The 26,891-nt window shown below is 42.9% G+C and overlaps 1 protein-coding gene across 2 annotated transcripts in view; it reads left to right on the top strand.

Annotated features, from left to right (window-relative positions):
* Nucleotides 1-26,891, top strand: part of ITIH5 (inter-alpha-trypsin inhibitor heavy chain 5) — a 111,439-nt gene that overhangs the window by 24,112 nt on the left and 60,436 nt on the right. The window contains exons 3-7 of one of the 2 annotated variants that reach the window (XM_089653427.1): nt 985-1,148; nt 6,989-7,087; nt 9,522-9,763; nt 25,223-25,392; nt 26,224-26,340. In XM_089653427.1, coding sequence (XP_089509553.1) covers nt 985-1,148; nt 6,989-7,087; nt 9,522-9,763; nt 25,223-25,392; nt 26,224-26,340 — 792 coding nt within the window. Of the gene's footprint in view, nt 1-984; nt 1,149-6,988; nt 7,088-9,521; nt 9,764-25,219; nt 25,393-26,223; nt 26,341-26,891 lie in introns of both variants that reach the window. The other variant, XM_089653426.1, reaches the window with a different exon arrangement.

Genomic DNA, 26,891 nt, shown 5'->3' with positions numbered 1-26,891 from the left:
TGTAAAGTGTTGCGCAAACTATCTGCACTCTACAAAATCCAATATAATACCACTACTACTATTACTACTACTACTGCTACTATTATGTTGTTTTTTAAGAACTTATACTTTTGCTCACATTTAGTTAAAGTGTATCTAAAGACAAAACTTTTTAAACGTTTTGAATAGATTAGCAAAGGAGTTAGAACCCCTGTTAGGTTTTAATTGATATTTGTGTTCCCTTTGGGGAGATCTGCTTTATTTGTCCTGGTGACTACTATCACTAGCACTGAAAGTGAAAACAAATCCAAAATATCTAATCTTCAGTAAGGTAACATGTTCTTTACTCTATCCAAAAAAGTTTTTGCTTCAGATATAGTTTAAATAATATTAACAAAAAATATTTAAGTATTACTTTCTCCTGATTGCTCCGGAGCATCAGCTGGTCACAAGATTTACAGAATGGTATAAAATGTAGTAGGTATAAATTATAGTCCCATTCACCAACAACTCCTCCAACATGTCTACATTTTAACCATCTCCTGTAATATATTTAGAGCCTGTGACCATTTCCTGTAGCATCTTTGGGGCCTCTGACCATCTCCTGTATCATATTCAGAGCCTATGACCATCTTATGTTGCATGTTTGGTGCCTCTGACCATCTTCTGTTGCATGTTTGGAGCATCTGACTATCTTCTGTTGCACTTTTAGAGCTTCTAACCATCTTATTTTGCTTTTTCAGAGCCTCTGACCATCTTCTATTGCACGTTGCAACCTCTGACAACTTTAGTAGCAATACATGCACTGAATATTTTGTGCAGCCCTTTAGAGATGTCAGGATGTCAGGATCACCATGTCAGCCCTTGTATCTACGTCCTCATTTGCTATGACAATGGAACTACTTGTTTCTGGAGAGATTATAAGGCTTGCAACAATTTCCAGCAAAGTTTGGTTGAATGACAGCATGGACATGACTTGATATACAACTTTTATTTTTTTTACAGGAAATCAAGCCCTTGGTTTCTGAATTCACTGTGAAATCAACCATTATATCACGCTATGCTTTCACTGCTGTGTCCTGCACCATGGTGAATCGGGCAGCTGAAGCTAAAGATGTTGTATTCCAGATGCAGATTCCAGCAACAGCTTTTGTCTCCAACTTCACTATGTAGGTACCTATAAAAACAAATTATTGTTCACTGAGAAGTTTATTCTTAAGCTGTGTTCCCAGATGCGCAGCTAAAATTAAAAATTGTGTTTCTCTCCGAATCTTCTCAAGGCTATTAATACAGTGACACTTTATAAATATGATATTACAGCTTATGTGGTAGAGCCCACTAAAGCTACTAAAAAACACCTGTAAAAATTAAGTTAAAAAGTACTGACCTGCATGTAACTTGTAATACCAAAAGGAATGGAATGAATATGGAGGCTACCATTTCAGATTTTCTTCATTTGAAGATGCTAGTTGCCGGGCTGGTAAACGTATTCATTGGCTTCAGTACTTTCTAAGTCAGTTACACAGGACAAGTATTCAAATTTGGAAAGTAGTATAAAAGTCAGAAGACCTTATCTGCATATTTGATCTGGGTCCGTGACTCAATATATTTAAACCAGAGAGTAAGCATTGCAGCCTGGCAGTTGAAATTGTCAGAATGGAAGGTCAGCAAAAATAACCTTCATAGCTCTCTTGTGACCACTTTCCTTTTTAAGATGCTTACATACTGTCCTGCCAATATAAAATATTTTGACTACTGTGCGCAGATGAAACACCGAAATGCTTGCACTCTCTTTCCACTGTAAAAAAGTTTGGCTACTGTGTCTCAGACGTTTTTTGTATGATAAAATCTGCCTTGTCTCTTATGTGTGACCTAATCAAGTGCTCACACACTCTCCTGCCACTGTAAAATATTTTTTGGCTACTATGTATTACGTAGATGCCACATTATAAATTGTATTCCAGAAAAAAAAAACTTTGTCTATTTCTATTCAAGTACAGTGCTTATATACTGTCTTGCTGCTGTCCAGTTTCTAGTAAAACATATCTGAAGTCTATGTTTTGAATATTTATTTAAAGAATTGGGAATATGGAAATGGAAGGGAGTGTGGGAAATGTGGGGTTCTTGTGTGTAACGCATTGATATTTTGTATAACCTTTTTTTTTTTATCAGTAGAGCTTTTATTGAATTTGAACAGTACAAAAAACAGAGGTACACTACAAGCCAACTAATCAGCCAGTATAATAACATACATAAGAAGTGTACTATAGTCACAATGTATAAAAATTGTATAATGTATAAAAAGAAAATCTGGCAAACCAGACAAGCATTTGGGAACAAATATATTTGTAATAACAAATGATGAGCCTAACCGTTGACAGAGTTTTTGGAATGTGGTGGATAGGAAAGACGTGGATGAAAAGGTGTATAACCATTTAAGATCATGCAGTGTGGTATTGAATAAAAAAAAGCCGATACATTGTCCTATCAAACTATTATGCTATTGGACAAATGAGGGCTTTAGCTGAGTTTTTTTTAAGAAGACACCTCCCTATGGCTTTTAGATCTGTTGTAATGGTTACTGCTCTTGGTCACAGCAGGCTTACTACCGCCTAATGAAAAAGCATATGTTGCTGCTAAAACTACCTTATTATTATTTTTTTAACAAACCAGACTAAATGTGAAAGAAAATGAAAATGTCCATTAAAATCATACTTTTCTCACCACATACTGCTTTAAAATGTATTTCCACTTTTACAGCTGAGATAACGTCTACTTTATATTTGTTACATAAATAAAAAAATATAATTGGTGCTTGACATTTAAAATGCTCTTTTCTGATAACTCCAGCACTGAAAAATTCTACTTAGTTATATTTGTTTACAGGAGGACTGGGGAACAAATATGTCATCGTAGTATTGTACAGTATGCATGACTTTTTAGTATGAGGGTATGCAACAGGAGGAATGAGACTGGCAGTTTGCAGATATAGGCACCCCAAGTGCAAGTGCCCTTTTTTGGGGAGGGGTTATGAGAAATGGCCCTCCCCATACAGGCTATTGTGCTAAACCTGTAGGTAAATAAGAGAACTAGAAACTTTGCTAAGTGGAAGAGTGGGTTTGATAATAAAACTGGCATTGCCTCCACCCAGGACAGGGACCCTGTGAACAGAGGGAATTCCCTTCCTGGGAAATTAACCAGTAATCTAATCAAAGTAAGTGGGATCAGATGAACTACTTTAGCCAGCAGACAACATTAACCATAAGTATGTAGATGCACATCAGTATGCTAATTATATGGATGATATATATGAATACAATAATAACAGCACCTACATTCAAAGCACACATAGGTATGATCAGCAAAGGGCCCAACAAAAGTCCTGTTGGACTTGTGCACATATACCCAGGTTTATATAATTATTACTAAAGATAGTTCAGTAGCAGGGGACCCCTAGGATGATCTGGATGTGGTTTCTGTCTCGGTTTTGGAGACAGAAGATGATCAGTGGTGATGAGGAGATCTACAACCATTGTCCAAGCAGTCTGGAATGTAGCTTCTCACCAACAGAAATTGTGGTGTGGCACCGGAACTCAAAGTCAGCCTATCTACTCTGTATCTTAGTCCCTAGTAGCTTCTAATCTGTTCTGCAACTGGACAACTCTCAAGTTGCCGAATGCCTAACCTGGCTCTAACCTATACCGGTTATTGAACCCTGAGCTAAAAGTAGCTATAGAATCCCAGACAATAAGAGGCAGGGTCAGCTAAAATAACAAGAGCTGCATATAAATAGGTTCACCTTCTAATATAATGGAAGGTGACCACTACACACATACAGCAGCACAGACCTGGCTATCTAGCACTGTGCTTGTGAGATGATAAAAGTAGGAAAGAGATATGTCTGTTACAGTGATTCAGATACACACTCAAGCTATGGACAGTGGGCATTGAACTATTAGAACATAGGAATACTAGCATAAAAGTCTCTACTTCTGGTCTGGGTGAAACACAGCAGCTCCCGTGTGTGTGTGTATAAGATCAGTTCCTCTCTCTCTTTTCACCTCTTTCTTCTGGGGTTTCCAACCTAGCTAACAGCAACAGGAAGTGCATGTCTGTAACCAACTTACTCTGTGGAAAGTAACAAACAGCAGCTATTTACAAATACAGACAGTGGTGGGTAGCATATACTTACACTCCTGTAGCCTCAGTCAGGAAATCATAGAACAGGACCAGTCACTGCAGACTACACACATTGTGCTGGAGATACATAAACATAGGGGACATTTATCAAAACTGCCTAGGGCTCATGTACACTGCAGCTGATAAATTCACGTTCATGAGCTTTTCTGCATTTTTTTCAGCAGCCCCTGAACTCTCCCTAATGTTTTCCTAAGTGTCCATGTACACTATGTCGTTTACAGGCAGTTGAGTTTACAGTCATTGTAAACATGGCTAACCGCGTTTATAAGCGTTTGCGTTTAAAAGCGTTTTACAACTGTTCCATATCCAAATGCTGTCCAGAGCCTTTTTTCATCATCAGAAATGCATGCAAAGCGTTTTCCATGTATTCAAATGGACCTAGCACACCAGTGTAGTCAGTTCCAGGTTTTGCGTGAAGGAAAAAACGGTAGAACGTGCTGCATTATGCTCATGATGGGATCCATAGTGAATACAACTAGAAAAGATAGTTAATCTCAACACATACTGCTCTCTCTATTTCTCTCAAAATGTCTGAAATAGTTAATTTTTACTGTTTTTCAGTGCATTCTGGGCATTTTGGAAGGTCTCCTGATGTTATCTCTAAAAAACGCTCTAAACGCAAAGGCACATAAACGTGCATAAATGCGGTATGCAAATGCGGCTAAACAACGTTTTTAAACCTATGTTTTCCAGCAGTTAGTTTCCATCATTCAGAAGTGTATTCCAAATGTCCCATGTACATGGAGCCTTATTGTTTGCAGTTGCTTTGCTGCATCATCTATATTTTTATTGCAAATATAGGGCAGGTTTATTTTCTGTATGCAATTTGTGCAATAAATTAGCCACTGTTGAAAATGAACATATCTGCATTTGTCTAAAAGTGTTCCTTAGCAATTTCAAGTTTGGTGACAGTTCTGAGGCTGAAATTCATTGCTATAAGTACCTGAGATAAATAAATAATAATAAATAATGCAGCACAACTGAGAAAATAAGTGGATGTCACATATGCCGATGCTGCCATAAATTCCCATAATACTTCTTTTCCTTTCCATGTACTTTCCTTTCAGTATAAAGTTCTCTATTTACTTCCCCTGTTTATGAGGTTCCAGAGATTGGGATCCATCTCTTGGGGAAAAGAGGGCTAATGGTAGTTACTGCCAATGACAGCATGGCTCTGGCCATGCAACCATGATGGAATTAGTGTCTGCTTAGCATCTTCCTGTATATTGTAACCCGCAGGGAGAGATGTCTTCTGTAGCTTAAACAGATATAGAAATTATAGATCTTGATAGAGAAAGACCTGTAGAAACATATAAGAGAGGAAGGATAAGGACATTGTCAGGCCATACAAGGGACAGAGATGGTACAACGGTGGCATATGTGATGCATTAAGCCCCCCAAGTGTACTGATATTACTGGGATTATCATGTTTTTAATTCTGAATTGTGCAGGACTACATAAAAATGGATTTGCTCATGAACCATCAAAGTGAGGTAAAATTTGTGAAGAATGGAAGTGAAATTTTAAGTTTATGTTAAGCCCACAATGTTTTTGTTTTTTCTTTTTGGCTATGACAAAAATGTTTATTACACCTATATATTTTTTAAAAAAACATAATACAGTAATCCATGTTTTACACCAATTAAACACTGCCCCCCTCCAATTATGCATTAAAGTACAGTGATAGCACACAATAATGGCTTCTTCTAAAAGAAAGAGTGCAAGAACAGAGTGCTAAGTGCAAGGTGAGTTAACCCACAGTAACCAACCACAATTCACTTTATTGAAACCAGACCAGTACATAGATCCGTACTGATTGGTTTCTACAGCAGCTGCACAGAACACTGATGTTTGCTCTGTGTTATTGAATAAAGCATCTGGTTTGTTGGTTTTCTAAGAGAGAAGAGCACAATCTCAGCCAGGAGCATTATCGTAGAACCTAGATGATGCTCTAGCCTCCCAATGTATCTTGTAGTCTTTAAATGTTCTTTTTATGCTTGCTTCTATCATTGTTTCCCCACTTTTCCCTGCATAACACATCTAGATCATATATAATCTAAGATGGCATGGCAGATTTCAAATACTGGTAACAAATTTGGCAAATTGCAAAATGGAAATGTGTAGTACCACTTGCAAAAATGTGTCATCTTAAAGGAAGTGAAGTCCCCTTTAAAAAAAACACTGTCACTTTGCCCATGCAGGGAAAGGCCTTCATGCTTCCCCCCTTACCTATATTTCCACTCAGCTCCTATGTCCTCCACAGCCAGCAAAAACACCCTGCATTTCCAGATAGGAGGGAACATGTCACTTTATCCATTCTGCTCTTGAAGGTCTTCAGGAAGCAAGTTATCATGCTTTAGTCCACACTGTATATATTTCCTACATGATGATTGGTGAGTTCAGGCAAAAGAGTTTTTTTATTCCTTAGAAATAAAGAGGCACTGTCACATTACCTATGCAGGTCACAGGAACAAAATAGCCACTTCATAGGGTAAAGTGACATCTAGGCACTTCCAATTATGGAGAAACATGTGATCTACCCCCTTGTGACAGTGCCCTGGCCTAGCAGCCAATTGCTAGACCTTGGCACATCATATGTCTGGCAGAGTGACGTCACCATTCCCCTGGGTTGCCAAAAGAGCTAATCTCCTTTGAAAAGGATGGTATATGGGGGTTCACGTATTAGTGTTCATTGTTGCCTGGGTATGCTCTTTAATACACACAGGCAATTGAAACATAAACTCACATTACAGTGAAATATGTCATTCTTATTCTATAAATGATACAATGGTTATCTTATTAATTCTAGGATTCTTGGAGGCAAAACATATTACAGTGAAGTCACATGGAGAAAGAAGACTGGAGACAACAATATACATGATTATGAGAAAATTAATGGCGACAGGGGGTAAGTAACACCCTTAAAAGATAAATTAGGACTTTTGAGTAATATAAACTTGAAAGGAACTCCTAAAGCCCCATTCACATTGGTACTCCTGCATTTAGTTTTTCTAAGCATGTACAAGTTTTTCCTGTGTTTAGATATTTCTGCTTTAAAGCAGGTTTGGCTGCATTTACATATGTTTAGCTATTAAATTTTTTATCAGATCTTACATGCACAGAATTCTATGTAGCACTCTCCTAGCATAGGATGCTAGGTAAAATTAGTTTTCTCTCCTTCTGTAATCTAAGGAGCAATAATTGTTTGGCCTAGTCTTCCAGAGATTAGGGCAGGAGATTCAAAATAACCAGCCTAAATATTTATTAGGTTCCAGCCAATCCAGAAGGGTGCTGGAGGGGCAATAAATAGTCAAAGACACTGGAGAGCAGGGTTCCTTCTCCTCAGGAGGGTTCCAGAGCCTGAGGGCTGTTATCTTCAGGCAGCCTATGAACTGTGCAGCTGTTCTAGAGGCCTCAGTGGTGTCAGGTCAGAGGGCCTGGATGAATGTTGCTAAAAGATGATTGCAGAACTTTACCACAAGAGATCTGATCTGGAGAAGGTCTGTCTCACAATCTGGAGTGTATCTGGAAGAAGCTGGAAGGTGGCAGCTATCCTGGGGACTTGTGAGTAAAGACCCTAAATTGATCTCTGTGACTGTGTAGAGTTCTGGAAACTGCACTGGGTACCAGCAGTTGTGCAATAGTTCAAGATAACCAGATACCAAAAAGATTTGTTCCATGGTCCTCAGCTGTGAAGCCTTAGACTGCTCAGGAACTTGCCTCATAGTCCTCAACAATGAGGGAATAGACTTTTACCTAAGGAGCATTGTTCTGTAGCTGCTGTTAGCTAATGGTTTTGGAGTATGCAATGCCCTAACCCCTCTCCTGGTAATGTTTTCAAGCATTAAATTACAAAAAGACATCCCCTAGACTGATTCATTTGAGCTGGTGTGACTGGACTGATGCTAACAGTGATGGGTAGCCTCTGTACTTGTTGGGGAAGAACCAGTTAAAACCAAGGGCACCTACGGGGGTAGCAACACATACAGTATATGTTCTCTAAACACAGCTAAACTGACAACATCTAAATGCGGGTAAAAGTTCCGTTTGAAGACATAATTGAAAAATGATTACCTGCATTTATTATGACTTTAGAATTGTCCTCTAAATGCATATACACTCATGCAGGTTCACCAGTGCCAGTATGAATGAGGCCTAAAAGTGACTTGGTCACCCAAAAATCCTGTTAACAGGTATAAGGTAGAGGCCCATACCTTTGACATGCAGTTAGCAATGCTATGTTTGAAAGCTTGGGTCACTCTCATCCGACACTTCCTGATAGCATTGAAGCTTGTTTGCTTGCTCTTACTTCCCACACATTGATAGCAACCTATCACTATGATAGACTGTTTCACTGGCCAATAGGAATGTGCATTATGCAGAAAGGGTTTGGCAAACTTTAATTTCCATATTGTGTCATGCATGAAAAGGAAGAAGGTCTTTGGTTGCTGCAGACACCAGAAACAGTTCTTTCACTTTTTTTTTATAAAACATTTCATGATGTCACCCACTGTACATTGCAAAGAGCTTTTGAATGTTTTTTTTATCTCCATTACATAATAAGTTTACAGATAACATAAAAACTTTAAATAATAGCTATTGCTAAAAATGTTTGGCTTTAGTGCTGTTTGTGATATTGTTGGATACATTTTCTACTTCCTATTTGGTCACTAGGACAGCAAATTAGCAAAATCTCTTCAATGGGAGACACACATGATGAAATTGTTTTTTTACAAAATAGGAAGGGGGGTTAAGGCCTCTTGAATTTTTACCTGCTCCCTATTGGAATCTTCCCACTTCCTGAGAGTTTCCTGTGACGGAAAGGAGAAGAATTATTTTCCCAAACATAGACAGCAATATAACATGACAAAGGTTGTATCCCTTCTCCATCTACGGAATACTTAAAAAAAAGAGTTTTGGTTGAAGTTGGGCTTTAAAGTGGTCCTAAATGCTGAAACCTCCCTGCAGCTTCCCTCTTGACCCCCCTAATATTTACCTGAGCTCGATCTTGATCCAGCAATGTGCATGGGAGCAGCGGCTCTCCCAGGTATCTCCTTCCTCATTGGCTGAGACACAGTAGCAGGAGACACACAGAGGTAGCACAGGAGCGAGCACACACGAGTGCCCCCAGAGCAAGCAGCTTGCTCTGGGGGCACTCAGCAAGGGGGAGGAGCCAGGAGCACAAGTGGGGGACCCATAAAGAGGAGAATAGGGGTTACTCTGTGCAAAGAGCAGGTAAATATGACATTTTTTTGTTTTTTTTAAATCGGAACCTTTAGTATCACTTTAATCATCTCGATTATTGTACCTAAGTTTCATTGCATTTTTGGGTTTATTTGCAGAGAGAATGAAATGGAAACATTTAATGCATCAGCATTCATTCCTGGAAGAGACAAAGCTATTTTTCTGCTTATGTATGAAGAGCTGCTTCAAAGACGTCTTGGAATGTATGAGCATGTAATCAGTGTACGCCCACAGCAGTTAGTTGGCCGCCTATTGGTGGAGGTCAATATTTTGGAAACATCTGGAATCACTTTTCTTGAGGTTTTGCCACTCCAAAACAATAAGCAGAAAAGTAAAAATGGTGAGTAATGGATTACATACAAGGATGTAATTAACCTGTCATGTCCCCAAGGTGCAAGGGTCTAGGTTAACATTTAATGCAGGAAGACATCATCACATGGATGACATCAGAATCCTTCTAACTGGGAGATGAACTAAAGAGTGGCAGCATTATCAGTAAACTACATTTTGTCAGGTTATGGTTTGGTGCTAAATACAATATGCCTACAATATTCAGATGTAAATCTGAAATGTATAGCAATTTTGTGCATCACATTTCTAGAAAGGACTGAAAAAAACACCATTTTAAAAAATATTTGATTTTTTATTAGTCAAGTGTTGTATATGAAATAATTAATATTAATAATTTGCATCTACTTTTGAGCCAGCCGGTTGAATTTTCATGTTTATGTTTTCAGGCTGTACCTTTGCTTTGTCAATAGAGTTTGTGTTTACAAGACTCAATAGCTTGAGATGAAATTTGTATATACTAGTCAATATATTTGAGGAATGACTTATCGAAAAGCTTACATTGAAGACAAACTAAACCTCAAAGCTAACCCATAGTGCCTGACAAATCCTTTGTCATACTTTGTATTTGTAAAACAAAAATTGTATATAGATCCTAATGAAACAAAAAAAAGTATTAAACTAAAAAGACAGAATAACATTGACCCAAAACCATTGTCATGTCCCATCAAATGACAGCAAATAAGCAATGAGTTTCCCTTTAATATCGTATGCCTCATTAATAAATGGGTGTGTGGGCTGTTGATGACTAACAGCTCAGGAAATAACATCTATCCATAAGGTCTTCATAAATGTGTTTATTTTGGAAAGTCACACAATAGATAATTTCCTCCATCAACACCTGACATTACAGAACTTCCTGACTTTCTAAGGAAAATTCTAATGAAAACCACCTAGATATGGAATCATCCCTAAAATGATCGTGTTTCTATGGAAACAGTCACAGCTTCTGATATACAGTGGCCTCAGGGAAGATGATTATATAGCAGAGAAATTGTTAGCTACTAACTTATTACTGTAGACATTGACAGTATTTGTCTGCACAGTATATTACCCAAAATATAATGCATTATATTACAATTACATTATTATTATATGCAATAATTATTTAAAGCAGAAATAAACTCTCCTATTCTTTAAAACCAAGAAAGCTGCCATCTTAGCCTCTGTTTTATCTGCTGTTGCCATGGTGCTGCACATGTGATCAGTTATGACATTAGCCATTTGATGGCTTGACAGTTTGGTGGAGAGCACAAGCAGCTTTGACAGTTATCATTCATAGCATGCCTTGAATGTGTCTGTTTTGGGAAATAGTTCAATTGATGGGTTTAACTTGGTGGCATTCCATAAAAAATGGATTTAAATACTTAAATGCGTATATCCCCAAAGCATATCTAAACCCAAAAGCAAAAATGTCATATATTGTAACCTATCTGTCTTTAAATGTAGGGTGTGGGAATTAAATTCCAAATGTAGAGTTTTTAGCCTGTCTAATGTGGGGGTGCAGTAAAAAAATGTCAGGGTGGCAGAGGATGGGAGATCAGCAGGGCAGAGGACAGGGGTAACTGCTGGCAAAGCAGAGGACAGGCAGAGCAGAGGACTTTCTCCCATCCCTGCACTGCACACAGCCTGGGCACAGGCAGCAGAGCTCTTCCCCCCCACCACACAATGCAATGGAAGTATAGTGTCAAACTAAGGCGATAAAGTATCAGATTAGGGTGGTATAGTGTCAACTAAAATCTGGGGGGGGGGATAGCCCACACCTGCACCCCCCTAGATCCGGCCATGATTCAATCGCCCCTGCCCACTTTTATTCATTACCAAAAGTTTGTTTATACAAGAGTTTATACATGGATTTACCTCGCAGAGGTTCGCAGTTTATCACAAAACAACACCTTCCATTCATTATCTGCAGCAGTGTGTGTCTCTTTACCCGCAGGTGGCTGCAAAAATCTTCCTCCTTCATACTCAACAGATACTGCCCTGAGTAAATCTTTTCTGGCACTATGAAGGTTAATAGCAGCTGTGGCTACTGAAAAAAAAGTTGCATCACTTGCCCATCGCCTTCGGCTGTCTTCGTCATTCAGATTTAATTTATTACTATTTTCGCACAATGCAATATGTTCCGTGAATGGAAGGAGCAGATGAATGACACAATGAATACAAGCAATATGAATGGTGGAGAAGGCTGAAGTAGGCAAGCAAGTGGCCCGACTTCTATAAGATTAGCAGTGGTGGCTGTTACCTCTCACAGTGCCAAAAGATAGCACTCAGGGCTCTGAAGAAGTAACAGAACTGAATTTTTACCAGAGTCAGCTGTCTGCAGGTAATGGGATACACACTATTACACATAGCTAATATGTTTGGTGCTGTATCCCAGAAAATGAAAAAGCAAAGTTCAACTTAAAAAAAACAAAACTACCTTTTCATTTTTAAAATCAGTCTCCAAAGAAGTGGCTCTGCCAAAATATTGTCTTTTAGGGGTAGATTTACTGAAACTGGAGCACTCAGAATCTGGTGCAGCTGTGCATGGTAGCCAATCAACATCTAACCTCAGCTTGTTCAATTAAGCTTTGTCAATAAAATCTGAAAGCTGATTGGTTTCTATGCAGAAGTGAGCCTGATTTTGCACTTTCCAGTTTTAGTAAATAAACTCCTTAATGTATGCCTAAACAAAGCCGTCTTAGAGAATTATATTATCAGTCTACTCCAATCATGAATGCGCATTTCAAAAAATGAAGGAAGTAGGGTGGATAATATGGGTAAGACAGTGATAGGGAGACTGAGTGTTAACAGTAGTGTGACAGTAGGAAGGTAAAATCACCTGGTTGTGTCCAGGATGGCAGGCACATTTCTCCGAGATTCAGGCTGTATGTAGATTTATTCCACTAGTGGGAAGTGCTGAGCCCTTCAGCAGTGAGGTAATGAGCCCAGCTGAAGCAAGTAGGCTCATTAAGGCCTCTATAAAACTTCCCAGCCTGCAAAGCGAGTTGCCTGGAACCAGTCCTGTGCCTGAGTAGACTGGGGAACGTCATATCTGTCAAACACCTGTGTGGAAAGCCTTTAAAGAACAGGGCTACAGGCTACACCTAGGTGATAGCGAAGGAAGCTATGTGTATAGTAAGTGGCCAAGTTGGCAAGGATTTATTTTCATGTTTCTTTTTGTTTTGATGTTTTTCCTCTTGTAAATAGTGTAAATAAACCGCAACTTTGTTTTCTCACCTAAACTGCTGTTTTGCTGTGCCTGTTTTGTGTTATTAACTCATCCAGGGGGTCACACACACCCGCTGCTGAGCTAACCCCTTTCCACATGGTGGAGGATGCGGGCAGTTTGTGGTAAATAAAGACCAGGAAGGTGAATCCCAGGAATCCTCTGAGTGCGGTGAGGACTCTCTTGAGTTCCCCTTGTCAGTATTAGCAGGGGAGACTCAAGGAACTAGGGAGGAGCCTACATCTTCAGGCAAAAACATGCTGGCTGTTGAGTTTTCTGACTTAGAGGTTCATAGGGAAAATTTTGCCACCAAGCAGTTAATAGAAGGAGAACTAGTGATCCCAGATATGACTTGTGCTTATCCGTACTTCCTTGTGGAAAGGGAACTACTAAATCGAGTCGCTCAAGGGGCGGAAGAAACCATTGAGCAACTGGTGGTGCCCAAACCTTACAGGACGTTGGTGTTGGAGTTGGCCCATGGACACATCTTTGGAGGTCATTTGGGGGCAGAGAAAACACGGGAGAGAGTATTGCAGAGATTCTATTGGCCTAGGGACATTAAGGAGATAGAAAATTACTGTTCCTCCTGCCCTGTGTGTCAGAGGTCAACCCCTATACCCCATTTCTGTAGTTCACTCGTACCTCTTCCCATCATTGAGGTCCCTTTTCAGAGGATTGCAATGGATTTGGTAGGTCTGCTGGTGAAGTCCGCTAGGGGGCATCAGTACATGTTGGTCATACTAGACTATGCCAACCGCTATCCAGAATTCCGCTCCAAAATACCTCTACCAAGACGATAGCTAAGGAGCTATTTCTTGTTTTCAGCGGAGTGGGTATTTCAAAGGGATTGCTTACGGACACGGGTACCCCATTTATGTCCTGGGTGATGAAAGAACTGTGCAAGTTGTTCAAAGTGTCAGGGCTCCCAGGTATGACCAGAGATGTGTGACTGACGCAGGGAAACGCAGACTTCAGATATGGGATAAACAATATAATTTATTAACACTAACAATACAAACATAAACGCAGTGCAATACTAAACATAATACAGTGCAAACAAACCAAACCAACCACCCACAGATAACAGCACATACAAGCAAGCGTCGTCAGGCAGGCCGGGTCAATATCAATTGGGCAGGTAGGTACAGGGGGAGCAAGCGGAGAATGGTCGGGGTCACAGGCCAGGTTCAGCAGGTAGCAAGCAGCGTAGTACAGAGGGTCAGGCAGAGGGATGGTCAGGGTCACAAGCCAGGGATCAGAACAGGTAGCAAGCAGCGTAGTACAGAGGGTCAGGCAGAGGGATGGTCAGGGTCACAAGCCAGGGATCAGGACAGGTAGCAAGCAGCGTAGTACAGAGGGTCAGCAAAGGAACAGAAACAGGATGCAGGACAGATACAGGGCCCAGGACAAACACACACCAAGGCAGAGTCTGTGGGTCTGGCCATCCCTTAAATACCCCAGCATAATCAGTTCCAGGTGTTAGCTGGCTGCAAAGTTGAGTCTCTGATTGCTGGGAGCACCCGCTGGCCAGCCCTGGTACTGCAGATCAAAAGGCAGGTGAGTCCCACCATTGCTGGCCAGTCCATTCCTGACAGTACCCCCCCCTCAAGGAGCGGCCTCAGGACGCTCCAAACAGTCCTAGCTGGGAAAAATGTTCCACCGCCCGGGTCTGGTAACTGGCGGGATATCAAAGACTGGCACACCTGGCAGGACTCCGGGCAGCGGTACACCAGGCAGAGGCACATCAGGCTGGACACCGGGCAGAGGCACATTGGGCTGGACTCCGGGCAGAAGCACATCGGGCAGAGGCACACCGGGCTGGACTCCGGGCAGAGGCACATCGGGCAGAGGCACATCGGGCTGGACTCCGGGCAGAGGCACATCGGGCTGGACTCCGGGCAGAGGCACATCGGGCTGGACTCCGGGCAGAGGCACATCGGGCTGGACTCCGGGCAGAGGCACATCGGGCTGGACTCCGGGCAGAGGCACATCGGGCAGGACTCCGGGCAGAGGCACATCGGGCAGGACTCCGGGCAGAGGCACATCGGGCAGGACTCCGGGCAGAGGCACATCGGGCAGGACTCCGGGCAGAGGCACATCGGGCTGGACTCCGGGCAGAGGCACATCGGGCTGGACTCCGGGCAGAGGCACATCGGGCTGGACTCCGGGCAGAGGCACATCGGGCTGGACTCCGGGCAGAGGCACATCGGGCTGGACTCCGGGCAGAGGCACATCGGATTACCAGGCGAAGCAGCAGGCAGCGGGTCACCGGGCGGAGCAGCAGGCACCGGGCCCCCGGGGCGGAGCAGCAGGCACCGGGCCCCCGGGCGGAGCAGCAGGCACCGGGCCCCCGGGCGGAGCAGCAGGCACCGGGCCCCCGGGTGGGGCGACCGGCATCGGGCCCCCAGGCGGGGCGACCGGCATCGGGCCCCCAGGCGGAGCGGCGGGCGCCGGGCCCCCAGGAGGGGCGACAGGCATCGGGCCCCCAGGAGGGGCGACAGGCATCGGGCCCCCAGGCGGGGCGACAGGCATCGGGCCCCCAGGCGGGGCGACAGGCATCGGGCCCCCAGGTGGGGCGACCGGCATCGGGCCCCCAGGCGGAGCGGCGGGTGCCGGGCCCCCAGGAGGGGCGACAGGCATCGGGCCCCCAGGAGGGGCGACAGGCATCGGGCCCCCAGGCGGGACAACAGGCATCGGGCCCCCAGGCGGGGCGACAGGCATCGGGCCCCCAGGCGGGGCGACAGGCATCGGGCCCCCAGGTGGTGCGACAGGTCTCGGGCCCTCAGGCGGAGCGGCGGGCGCCGGACCCCCAGGTGGAGCGACAGGTCTCGGGCCCTCAGGCGGAGCGGCGGGCGCCGGACCCCCAGGTGGAGCGACAGGTCTCGGGCCCTCAGGCGGAGCGGCGGGTGCCGGACCCCCAGGTGGAGCGACAGGTCTCGGGCCCCCAGGCGGAGCGACAGGTCTCGGGCCCCCAGGCGGAGCGGCGGGCGCCGGACCCCCAGGTGGAGCGACAGGTCTCGGGCCCCCAGGCGGAGCGACAGGTCTCGGGCCCTCAGGCGGAGCGGCGGGCGCCGGACCCCCAGATGGAGCGACAGGTCTCGGGCCCTCAGGCGGAGCGGCGGGCGCCGGACCCTCAGGTGGAGCGACAGGTCTCGGGCCCTCAGGCGGAACGGCGGGCGCCGGACCCCCAGGTGGAGCGACAGGTCTCGGGCCCTCAGGCGGAGCGGCGGGCGCCGGACCCCCAGGTGGAGCGACAGGTCTCGGGCCCCCAGGCGGAGCGACAGGTCTCGGGCCCTCAGGCGGAGCGGCAGGCGCCGGACCCCCAGGTGGAGCGACAGGTCTCGGGCCCTCAGGCAGAGCGGCGGGCGCCGAGTCATCTGGCACGACAGTGGGCTCCGAGTCAACTGGCATGACCGCTGGCACTGGGTCAGACATTGGATCGTCTGGCTGGACAGCGGGCATCGGGTCACCAGGCATCAGGTCATTTGGCTCAACAGCGGGCACCGCGTCATCTGGCAAGGCAGTGGGCTCCGAGTCAACTGGTATGACCGCGGGCACTGGGTCAGACATTGGATCGTCTGACTGGACAGCGGGCATCGGGTCACCAGGCATCAGATCATTTGGCTCAACAGCGGGCACCGCGTCATCTGGCAAGGCAGTGGGCTCCGAATCAACAGGCACGACAGTGGGCACCGGGTCATCAGGTACCGGATTGTCTGGCTCGACAGCGGGCACTGGGTCACCAGGCATCAGGTCATTTGGCTTGCCAGCGGGCACCGCGTCATCTGGCAAGGCAGTGGGCACCGGGTCACCAGGCATTGGATCGTCTGGCTCGACAGCGGGCATCGGGTCACCAGGTATGACAGCGGGCACTGGGTCACCAGGCATCAGGTCATTTGGCTCGCCAGCGGGCACCGCGTCATCTGGCAAGGCAGTGGGCACCGAGTCACCAGGTACGACAGCGGGCTCTGAGTCAATTGGCACGACAGCGAGCACCGGATCAGGTACCGGATCATCTGGATCAACAGCGGGCATCGAGTCAACTGGCCTAATAGGATCATCAGGCTGGATCAGTTCATCATGCTGGGTAGAGGCATCAGGCTGAATGCCGGCGTCCGGCTGAGTAGAGGCTTCAGGCCGAGTAGAGGCTTCAGGCCGAGTAGAGGCATCAGGCCGAGTAGAGGATTCAGGCCGAGTAGAGGCTTCAGGCCGAGTAGAGGCTTCAGGCTGAACCACGGAAGGCAGGTTCACCAGTTTGGATACTGGCAGGATGGTATTGGTTGGAAAGAATTTTCGCTTTTTTCTGGTTTTAACTACTGGAGCACTGCAAGTAAACGCAGGTCTGCAAACGAATGGAGCAGCTGGAGACAGAGAAGAACTGGAGGATGGAACAGGAGAGGGAGCAGTTGCTACAGAGGGCTGTTTTACAGGGTTAAAGGCAGGATAGGTGCAGCGAGTGGGAACAGGGTACTGACATGCGGTAGATAGCCAAGTATACTGGGCTGTAACTGGAGGAGCTGTTGGGAATACAGGAGAAGAGTTAGAAGCAGGACTGGGTTTTTGTAAGCTGACTGAGGCTGGGTGCAACAAGTCTGTCCATGTCTGCAGTAGGGGTTGAACAAAGCTGAGCTTACACAAAGCCTGTCTGGTCAATGACTGCACTGCGTTTATACAAACTCTTAGTGTCTGTGGTGAACATGTGGAATAACGCTCCAGAAAGTAACCCACATCATCCTCTAATAACCACACCAGGGACTCTACCTGGTCTGCACTAAATGGTGGCAAAAATTCATCCCTGCATTCGGGGGAACCAGATGAAACCAACTCTGCACAAACCTCAATCAAAGACTGCACCTCAGAGAACTCTGTGCCCTGATCTACTAGAACATGAGCGAGCCGTATACATTCTAGCAGTTCATCCCGGGGATACTCCTTCAGAGTTTGATAACCATACTCCCTGTCATCAAACACTAGCAGAGATAAATACTCAACCTCATCCAGATCCATCCTTCCCATCAACAAACCAAGATGGCTTCCCTGTGCAGCCACTTCTGGTCAGGATTGGCCTTGGTGTAATGTCAGGGCTCCCAGGTATGACCAGAGATGTGTGACTGACGCAGGGAAACGCAGACTTCAGATATGGGATAAACAATATAATTTATTAACACTAACAATACAAACATAAACGCAGTGCAATACTAAACATAATACAGTGCAAACAAACCAAACCAACCACCCACAGATAACAGCACATACAAGCAAGCGTCGTCAGGCAGGCCGGGTCAATATCAATTGGGCAGGTAGGTACAGGGGGAGCAAGCGGAGAATGGTCGGGGTCACAGGCCAGGTTCAGCAGGTAGCAAGCAGCGTAGTACAGAGGGTCAGGCAGAGGGATGGTCAGGGTCACAAGCCAGGGATCAGAACAGGTAGCAAGCAGCGTAGTACAGAGGGTCAGGCAGAGGGATGGTCAGGGTCACAAGCCAGGGATCAGGACAGGTAGCAAGCAGCGTAGTACAGAGGGTCAGCAAAGGAACAGAAACAGGATGCAGGACAGATACAGGGCCCAGGACAAACACACACCAAGGCAGAGTCTGTGGGTCTGGCCATCCCTTAAATACCCCAGCATACGTGGGGAAGTACAGAGAATGTTGGATTTGGGGGTGATAGAGGACTCCCAGAGTGACTGGTCCAGCCCCATAGTGTTGGTGCCCAAACCGGATGGGAGCTGGCGGTTTTGTAACGATTTTCGACAGTTAAATAAAGTTACAAAATTTGACACCTACCCCATGCCACAGATAGATGAATTAATCGACTGATTGGGAGCAGCCCGGTACATGACAATGCTTGATTTAACCAAAGGATATTGACAGATTCCCCTAGCTGAGTCAGCAAAGGAGAAGACTGCATTTGTAACCCCGGATGGGGTATGCCAGTATAGAAGAATGCCATTCGGGTTACAGAATGCACCGGCCACCTTTCAGCGAAAAATGGATCAGATTCTCTGCCCCCATCAGAAGTATGCTGCAGCATACCTGGACAATGTGATTGTCCATAGCACAGATTGGGCCTCACATTTGCCAAAGGTTCAATCTGTATTAGATTCTATACGGAAAGCTGGGTTTACGGCCAACCCAAAGAAGTGTACTATTGGACAGGAAGAGGCCAGGTATCTTGGATACACTATTGGGAAAGGAGTAATAAAACCCCAAATCAACAAAGTTGAAGCGATACAGAGTTGGCCGTGTCCAAACAACAAGAAGCAGGTACGGGCCTTTCTAGGAATTGCTGGCCCCTAACCAACTTGACAAAAGGGAAGGAGTCAGTCATGTTTAAGTGGTCCCCAGAGGCTGAAGCAGCCTTTCAGTCTTTTAAAAGTGCCTTATGTAGCCAGCCAGTTCTATACTCACTGAACTTCTCAGAAGTGTGGTCCAGACGGATGCATCCAATGTGGGCTTAGGAGCAGTGTTGTCCCAGGTTTGGAAGGGGGAGGAGCACGCAGTAATCTACATCAGCAGAATGCTAAAATTACGCCACGATTGAGAAGGAGTGTTTAGCGGTAAAGTGGGCTCTAGATTCCCTTTGGTACTATCTGCTAGGCAGACATTTTGACCTGATCACGGATCATGCTCCCTTAAAGTGGATGGCTCAAAATAAAGAGACCAATAGAAGTGTAAATAGGTGGTCCCTGGCCCTGCAAGAGTTCCACTTCACTGTAAAGCATTGCCCTGGGGTTCAGATGGGGAATGTGGATGCTTTATCCCTGGTTCATGCCTGCCTGACTGCTTGTGCTACAACCCCAAGGTTGAAACAAGAGGGGGGGGTATGTGACAGTAGGAAGGTAAAATCACCTGGTTGTGTCCAGGATGGCAGGCACATTTGTCAGAGATTCAGGCTAAATGTGGATTTGTTCCACTAGGGGGAAGTGCTGAGCCCTTCAGCAGTGAGGTAATGAGCCCAGCTGAAGCAAGTGGGCTCATTAGGGCATCTATAAAACTTCCCAGCCTGCAAAGGGAGTTGTTCCATCCTGAAACCAGTTCTGTGCCTGAGTAGACTGGGGGGGGCGGCATATCTGTCTGTGCGGTGAGACAAACGCCTGTGTGGCCAGCCTCTAAAGAACAGGAAGATAGGGACTGGGTGTAGCACAAGGCTGCACCTAGGTGATAGCGAGGGAAGCTGTGTGTATAGTAAGTAGCCAAGTTGGCAAGGATTTATTTTCATGTTTCTTTTTGTTTTGATGGTTTTCCTCTTGTAAATAGTGCAAATAAACTGCACCTTTGTTTTCTCACCTAAACTGCTGTTTTGCTGTGCCTGTTTTGTGTTGTGAACTCATCCAGGGGGTCACACACCCACTGCCAAGATAACCCAAGTAGGTTGATTGAAAAAATGCATAAAGGCCACTGCAAAGGCACTGGGATTTATGTGACTGTGCCATCTCTGGGCCAGCATCATATTTTAGGAAGCGTATATTCACTTTCAGGTAATTACAGAAGACAGGAGGTCACTCTTTTACATCTTAACCTCCACATATGGAAAAACTTCCTCACACTAAGAGCTGTGAAAATGTGGCATAGACTCTCTCATGAACTAGTTCTGGCCATCTCAGTAGATTGTTTCAAAAATAGCTGGATGCATTCCTAAATGCCCAAAATATAACTAGATATTACCATGTATAGGTAATAACACCAGAGATGGTTGATCCAGGTAATATCTGATTGATCAGGAAGGAATTATGTTCCCCATTGGATCAATATGGTTCATGCTCTATTGAGTTTTTTTGCCTTCCTCTGGACCAACTGTAGGTATAGGATTATCTATATGGAGGTTTTCTTTTTTTCCTGTTGGTTGAACTAGATGAACGTCTGTATTTTTTCAACCTGACTAACAATGTAACTATGTTGTACACTGACCCTGGATGATGTTGGAGCAAAGATGATTTCAGTCTTTTGGGAAGAAAGAAATATGGAGGCAATGTCAGATGGAGTATCTTTGTCTAGTTCAGAGGTTAAACTGACTGTTTAGAATTTTATGCTGTTTAGATACCACATAGTAAATTTTGTTAAGATTATAAATCAAAGTTAAGAGCCCTTTCACATGGGCTTTCCTATCAGGTCTGCTTATCAGTTTTTCGGGGAGACCTGATCTGAAGTTCCATGCAGCTCAGTGGGTAGGTGAATGTAAACAGACTTGTGTCCGCTTACACCTGCCTATCTTTGAGTTCGTCCAGATCAGAAAAAAAAACAGAAAGGGACTGAATCCTTTTCAGTTTTTTTCACATCTAAACTTGATGGAACAGTGGCAGCCTGATCCAAACAGATGCAAGTCTGTTTACATCTGGCCTCCCATTGAGCTATCAAGGGTCTGCCAGACACAAACTGAATAGATACGGTTGACATTCATCCCTACAAAATGACATCCATACCATTCAGCTCTGATTGGGTATGGGATTGGCTTAACGGAGTGCAGCGGCTCTGTGTGAAAGAGCCCTAAATCAAAATTTGACTGTGTGTGGTAAATGTATTCTTGCACATTACATATGACTTAGAATGCTTACACATACCATGAAAAAAATCTGATCCTAGGTCTTTTATTTAGACCATAATTACCTTTCCAATTTAAATTCAGAACTAGAAAACAATGGATTTATTAGTAGGATTCAGTGGAAAAAGGGGTGATTGAACTCTGACACTAAGTGCCCATTTATAAAGTAGTAATATGACCTTACTGTAGTCATACCACTGCCTAAAAAATAACACCTTACAATTATCAATAGCATGACAAATACAGACTGCCCATTGGAGTGAACACTGCAGAGTCCAGCAAAGAGCCGTATTCACTCTCCTTTATAGATAGGGCCGTTAGGGACATGTTAGGTATAACTGACAATTTCAAAGAGAGTAGCAAATAATACCAAGCGATAGGCAGTGCCAAATGTGTTGTTGTAACTGAAGTATGTGTGTCATTAAATAGTGTATGTTTGTTTTATTACTTTTCTGCTTGGAATTAAAATAAAGAATACCTTTGTCTTGCACAAACTCATAACTGGCAAGAAATGATTTGTATCTCTTGGTCTTTGTGTTTTCAGTTAACATCAAAAGCAGAATGAGTAAATACATAAAATAGGTAATAATGGAACTACATCATGACGATGGTTGTTCTTTTATTCTGCCATGTTTGCATGATCTTCTGGCAGCCAATCAAAGACATTTGAATTCTCATTAGAAAATTATTTTTTTAGAACAATAGAACTGTATACTCTTTGGAGAAAATATGTAGGTGGCTTTCATGCAGGTTCAATAAGAAACATTCAGAGGAACAGATATTTTAGTTTTCTGTGAAGTAATATACTTCCTCTGTACTTATCCTGGGGAAGTAACATTACACCTCTAAAAACACAGTACTGTGCCTTTACTTACAATGGTTAGTTGTTTGGCCTTGCTATCAGTCTAAACAGAGGAACTGGACTGGAGTCCGGACACGCAGATATGTCAAGGTGTCACATAATCTAAAGTCCAGTAACTAGCTTTTTAAGTGTTTCCTAAAATAGACAGAAACGGGAGCCATGATCAACAGCCATATGACTATCTGGAAGTTAAAAGATTACAGCCAAAAGACTCCTTTTTAGGAGATCTGATAATGTATTATCATAAATATGGTTGCTTACCTTTTCCTATTATTACAAATGAAATGTAATATACTGTTCATCTAGGGAAGGACGCAAGTGATAATGGAGGAGGAATTTTTGTTTCTTAGCTCTATATGATTATGAGTATGTGAAACAGTCCATAATTCAATCTGCAGTTTAAAAAAGATCTCAGCCCAATCATTAAAATCACATCTGTATATATATCTGTAGAATATTTAACACATTCATGTAATTTCAAAAGAAATGCAGCTTTCAATAAAAGAATAGTGGGAATCATTAATTAAGTTAAAGTGTCCACCTCACAGTAGCACTGTAATATAATATTGTCAAAGTGTATAAAAAATCCTTGTAATGATAGTCCACAGGTCTTTGTGAAAAGAGATGCTTAATTCCTTCCCAAAACTACTTCTTTTCCACCAAACAGCATTTGTGCTCGGGCAAGCTCTTCTCCCTTATGGGCAAACATTCCCCCACAGTTACTACCTTTTGTACAACTAGCCCCTCCCTCCTAGATTTGTAAGCTCCAAGGAGCAGGGCCCTCCTATCCCTCTTGTATTGTATTGAACTGTATTGTTGCTGTATTATCTCCCGTTATATTGTAAAGCGCTGAGCAAACTGTTGGCACTATATAAAACCTGTATAACAATAATATTGCCATGCCCCCCACTCTCATGGTTGGCATAGCTGTCTTTAGACTTTCCACATCTGCTCTCTGATTGAGCAGTTTGATCTATTCTTCTAGATCAAACTGCTCAATCCAATCCACCATGTATCATCAACATTAGAAAGAAACAGATGCCTCCAATGGCACAGTAACCAAAGTAAAATACTTTATTAAAAGTGAAAATCCACTCAAAATTAAGTCATTAATGCGCTCATCTCTGTTGTCACATGGGTAGGTGTCAAGTGTAGTGTCACGTCTGGTTCTGGTGCTGACATCACCTCCAATTGCTGTGCAGCCATGTCGTGACGCGTTTCATTACTTCCAACTCTGTCACAGGGGTGCACCTCTGACGAAGTTGGAAGTGACTAAATACATCAGGACATGGCTGTGAAGTGACTGGAGGTGATGTCAGAGCTGGAAGTGACATGGCAGCGGGGTCCGAGTATTCTGGAGGTGGTGAGATAACATGGCATTACTAGTAACACTACACTAAAGCCTATCCATGTGTTAACAGAGATGAGTGCATTAATGATTTTAATTTTGTGAATGGCTTTTCACTTTTAATAAGTATTTTACTTTGGTTACTGTACCATTGGAGGCATCCTGCTTCCATGAGTGCTTGGAGCTGGGAACCCAAGTATACAAATGGTGAACCTGCCCAATTGCTTACACTTTATGGACCTAGGTCTATGATGTGCTGTTGACAGTGTTGAAGGTTAACATACCTATAACCCCTAGTGAAGCCCTAATTAATTTGAAACTGTACAGGCTCTTACAATCCCAAGCTAGTCTAATGACACATGTTTTTATGGCAACCAAGCAAACCACCATGAAAACTTAGCTATTAGACTACCTCAGGAGCTTTAAAAAAAAAGGTACATTGCATCTTTATCAATGAAAAAATATCTGCAAAACTTACACGATGCATAAGTTCCATAAAATGCACGATCTTTGGGTTCCCCGTTTGTTGCCATCTGACTTTAATTGATGTCTAACGGACCTATAACTTATGAGGAGTTACTAATTTTGCAATACTTATTTTTTCAGGATTTTATTTTTTTTTGCAAGACTATATAAACTAAATCCTAATAGTATATAATCCTTCACAATCTGCTTTTTAGTATATAGAGCATGGCTAAAAAGTATCATCATACACCATTCCCAGTAAAACCCCTCTCACCTTTTAATCATTTTTATGATTTGGAAAAGAATACCAAAAATATGACATTTAAAACATTTAGACATTTGGCTATCCCACACTCCCACTGTGGGATAACAACAACAAAGGCCAATCGCCTAAACCAGAATTTTTCACTTACTTTCTCTTTTATCATTTAGTTCTATTAGACTATTTCTGCCATTTACCTGTTTTTAGTACTTGAAGGGTGAATGATTCATGCATTATGTTTGTTGTCTAAATAGTTGGCATTCAAATAACTAAGCAAGTAATGGAGGTAATTGCTGGGTATAATTCTTGACAATACATGATGGACCCACACATTGCAAATTCAGAATAATAATATGATATAAATTATGGATTACAAAATGTTGTGTGATTTATAAAAAGCTCACATTTTAAAGGATCATAGAAAATATGTATTATAAAAGTTTGAACTACAGATCATTATTGTTTCTATGGAACTAGACAGGCTGTTTCCCAAATCTCTTTATATATTTCTCATTACTGTAATGCAGGCTAATTAATTAAAACTATGACAACTAAATCAGCACTAACATGAAACTAATGAACTAATTTTTGTCACTAGGACAACTGATTTTGTCTTTGATTTTTATTTATGTAGTGAAGAAAGAAAATGTGTTTGTACATGTCAGAATGATTACGATACTAAAATTAGGCTCTGTAGTACAATTTGTCACCTCCTAAAAGGAATTAACCTCTATGTATCTGACATATACTATTTTTCTTCAGTAGATGAAATCTCCCCCCCTCCTTCAACGATTATTAACCAGACAGAAAATTTTGCAAGAATAACATTTGAACCCAATGTAGTTCAGCAAGCAAAGATCACTCAAAATGGGAATCTTGGTGATTTTGTGGTTCGATATGATGTAAGAAGAGAGCTTAGCATTGGCGACATTCAGGTACTGATTTATAAAACTACATTTTATATGATAGGAAGTTATTTTACAATACAATGTCAGGTTGAACATATCCTAATTCTCAGTAAATTTGGTTAACCTGACTTCCATGAGTAAGTTAATGCATTACTAAAATGTTTATGCAATCGGTTTCTTGTTAATTTTTCAACTCTGATTTTTTTTTTAGGGTGTTACTACCAATGAACAGTAGCATGCCTCTTATAACTGAGTACCAGACAAATTAAGTACATTTTTACATACTCTAGTTGGATATCAGTTGCTATATCAAAATAGGGGTGACCAGTTTAGATGATTGATGGTCTAAGATGGTGCTCTTGTTTGTTTGTTCCACCTGTTAACTCAAAGTGGACACATTCCCAAGTGTTAACACTCTTAACTGAATAAAGAGTAATAGAAAAACTGCAATACTTACATTTCTTGGAGACAATGTTAATTCACTGCTGGTGATCTGTCTGAAATTCTGGTTATTTGGTCATGTGGCTATGCTGAAATCCTAATGTTCTCCTTCAGCAGAAACCCCATTATCAAGTTCTTAGATCTTTCGGTTTGTGGTCAGTACCAAAAAGAACCTACAGAATCATTTTCTCCAGAAAAAGGCAAGTATTTAGCCTATTACTCTTAACTTCAGAAGAACTGCTTATATAGCTTTATGTTAACATTTCAGTACCGTTCTGCTTTAATTGGAGAATGATTGCTTTTTTGTTGACACCAAAAAGTCTTATGGGGCTCTAAAGGTTCTTAATACAAATTTTATATTGCACTTAATAATGAGAGTGTAAATTGCTTACCATATACATTGCTTTTTAATTACAGATATTAAACGGATACTTTGTACATTATTTTGCACCCACTGACTTACCTCCTCTACCAAAGAATGTGGTTTTTGTCATTGATACAAGTGCTTCCATGGTTGGAACTAAAATGAGACAGGTGAGAATTAATGAAGATATTGATTGGTGGGATCACTTTTGAAGAAACAAAATATTTAACTGTTAGGTAAAGAAATTATTATTTACGCTATCCTTTAGCATTCATTACCGATAGTTGCCCATGCTAATATTTGATATTTAACATACTGCATCTGCAGATGTGGGAAATTTAGCAGTTCAAATGAATGGGCAATCTATTCTATCCCTCACACAAAAAACTCCCATACAGTCTTGTTAATCAGCTGTTGGCAAAGCATTATGGAACATGTGGCTTAATATAAGCTGCAGTGCTAAATTTTGTTCAGGCCTGCTAAAGGGTATATCACTGTAAAAGCACAGAAACATAATGTTTGACAATGTTCTTACATTCTCTTAATTAGCAATTTTTGATGGGTGATATGTTATGTTTGCAGAGTTTAGTGGAAATACCTTCGTGCTCTCCCATGTTCTTTTATAATCTATCATTTCAAAGTCCCCCCAAATTCACTGCATATTTGTGTATGTTTGGCAAAGAAAGATCTTCACCAAAGCACGTAACAGATATATCTAGAA

The sequence above is a fragment of the Staurois parvus genome, unplaced genomic scaffold (genome assembly GCF_062004578.1).
Source record: "Staurois parvus isolate SC_StPar_1 unplaced genomic scaffold, SC_StPar_1.0 ptg000712l, whole genome shotgun sequence".
In the NCBI taxonomy this organism is placed as follows: Eukaryota; Metazoa; Chordata; class Amphibia; order Anura; family Ranidae; genus Staurois; species Staurois parvus.
Note: the sequence above shows the minus strand (reverse complement) of the source record. Positions and strands in the feature narration are given on the sequence as shown.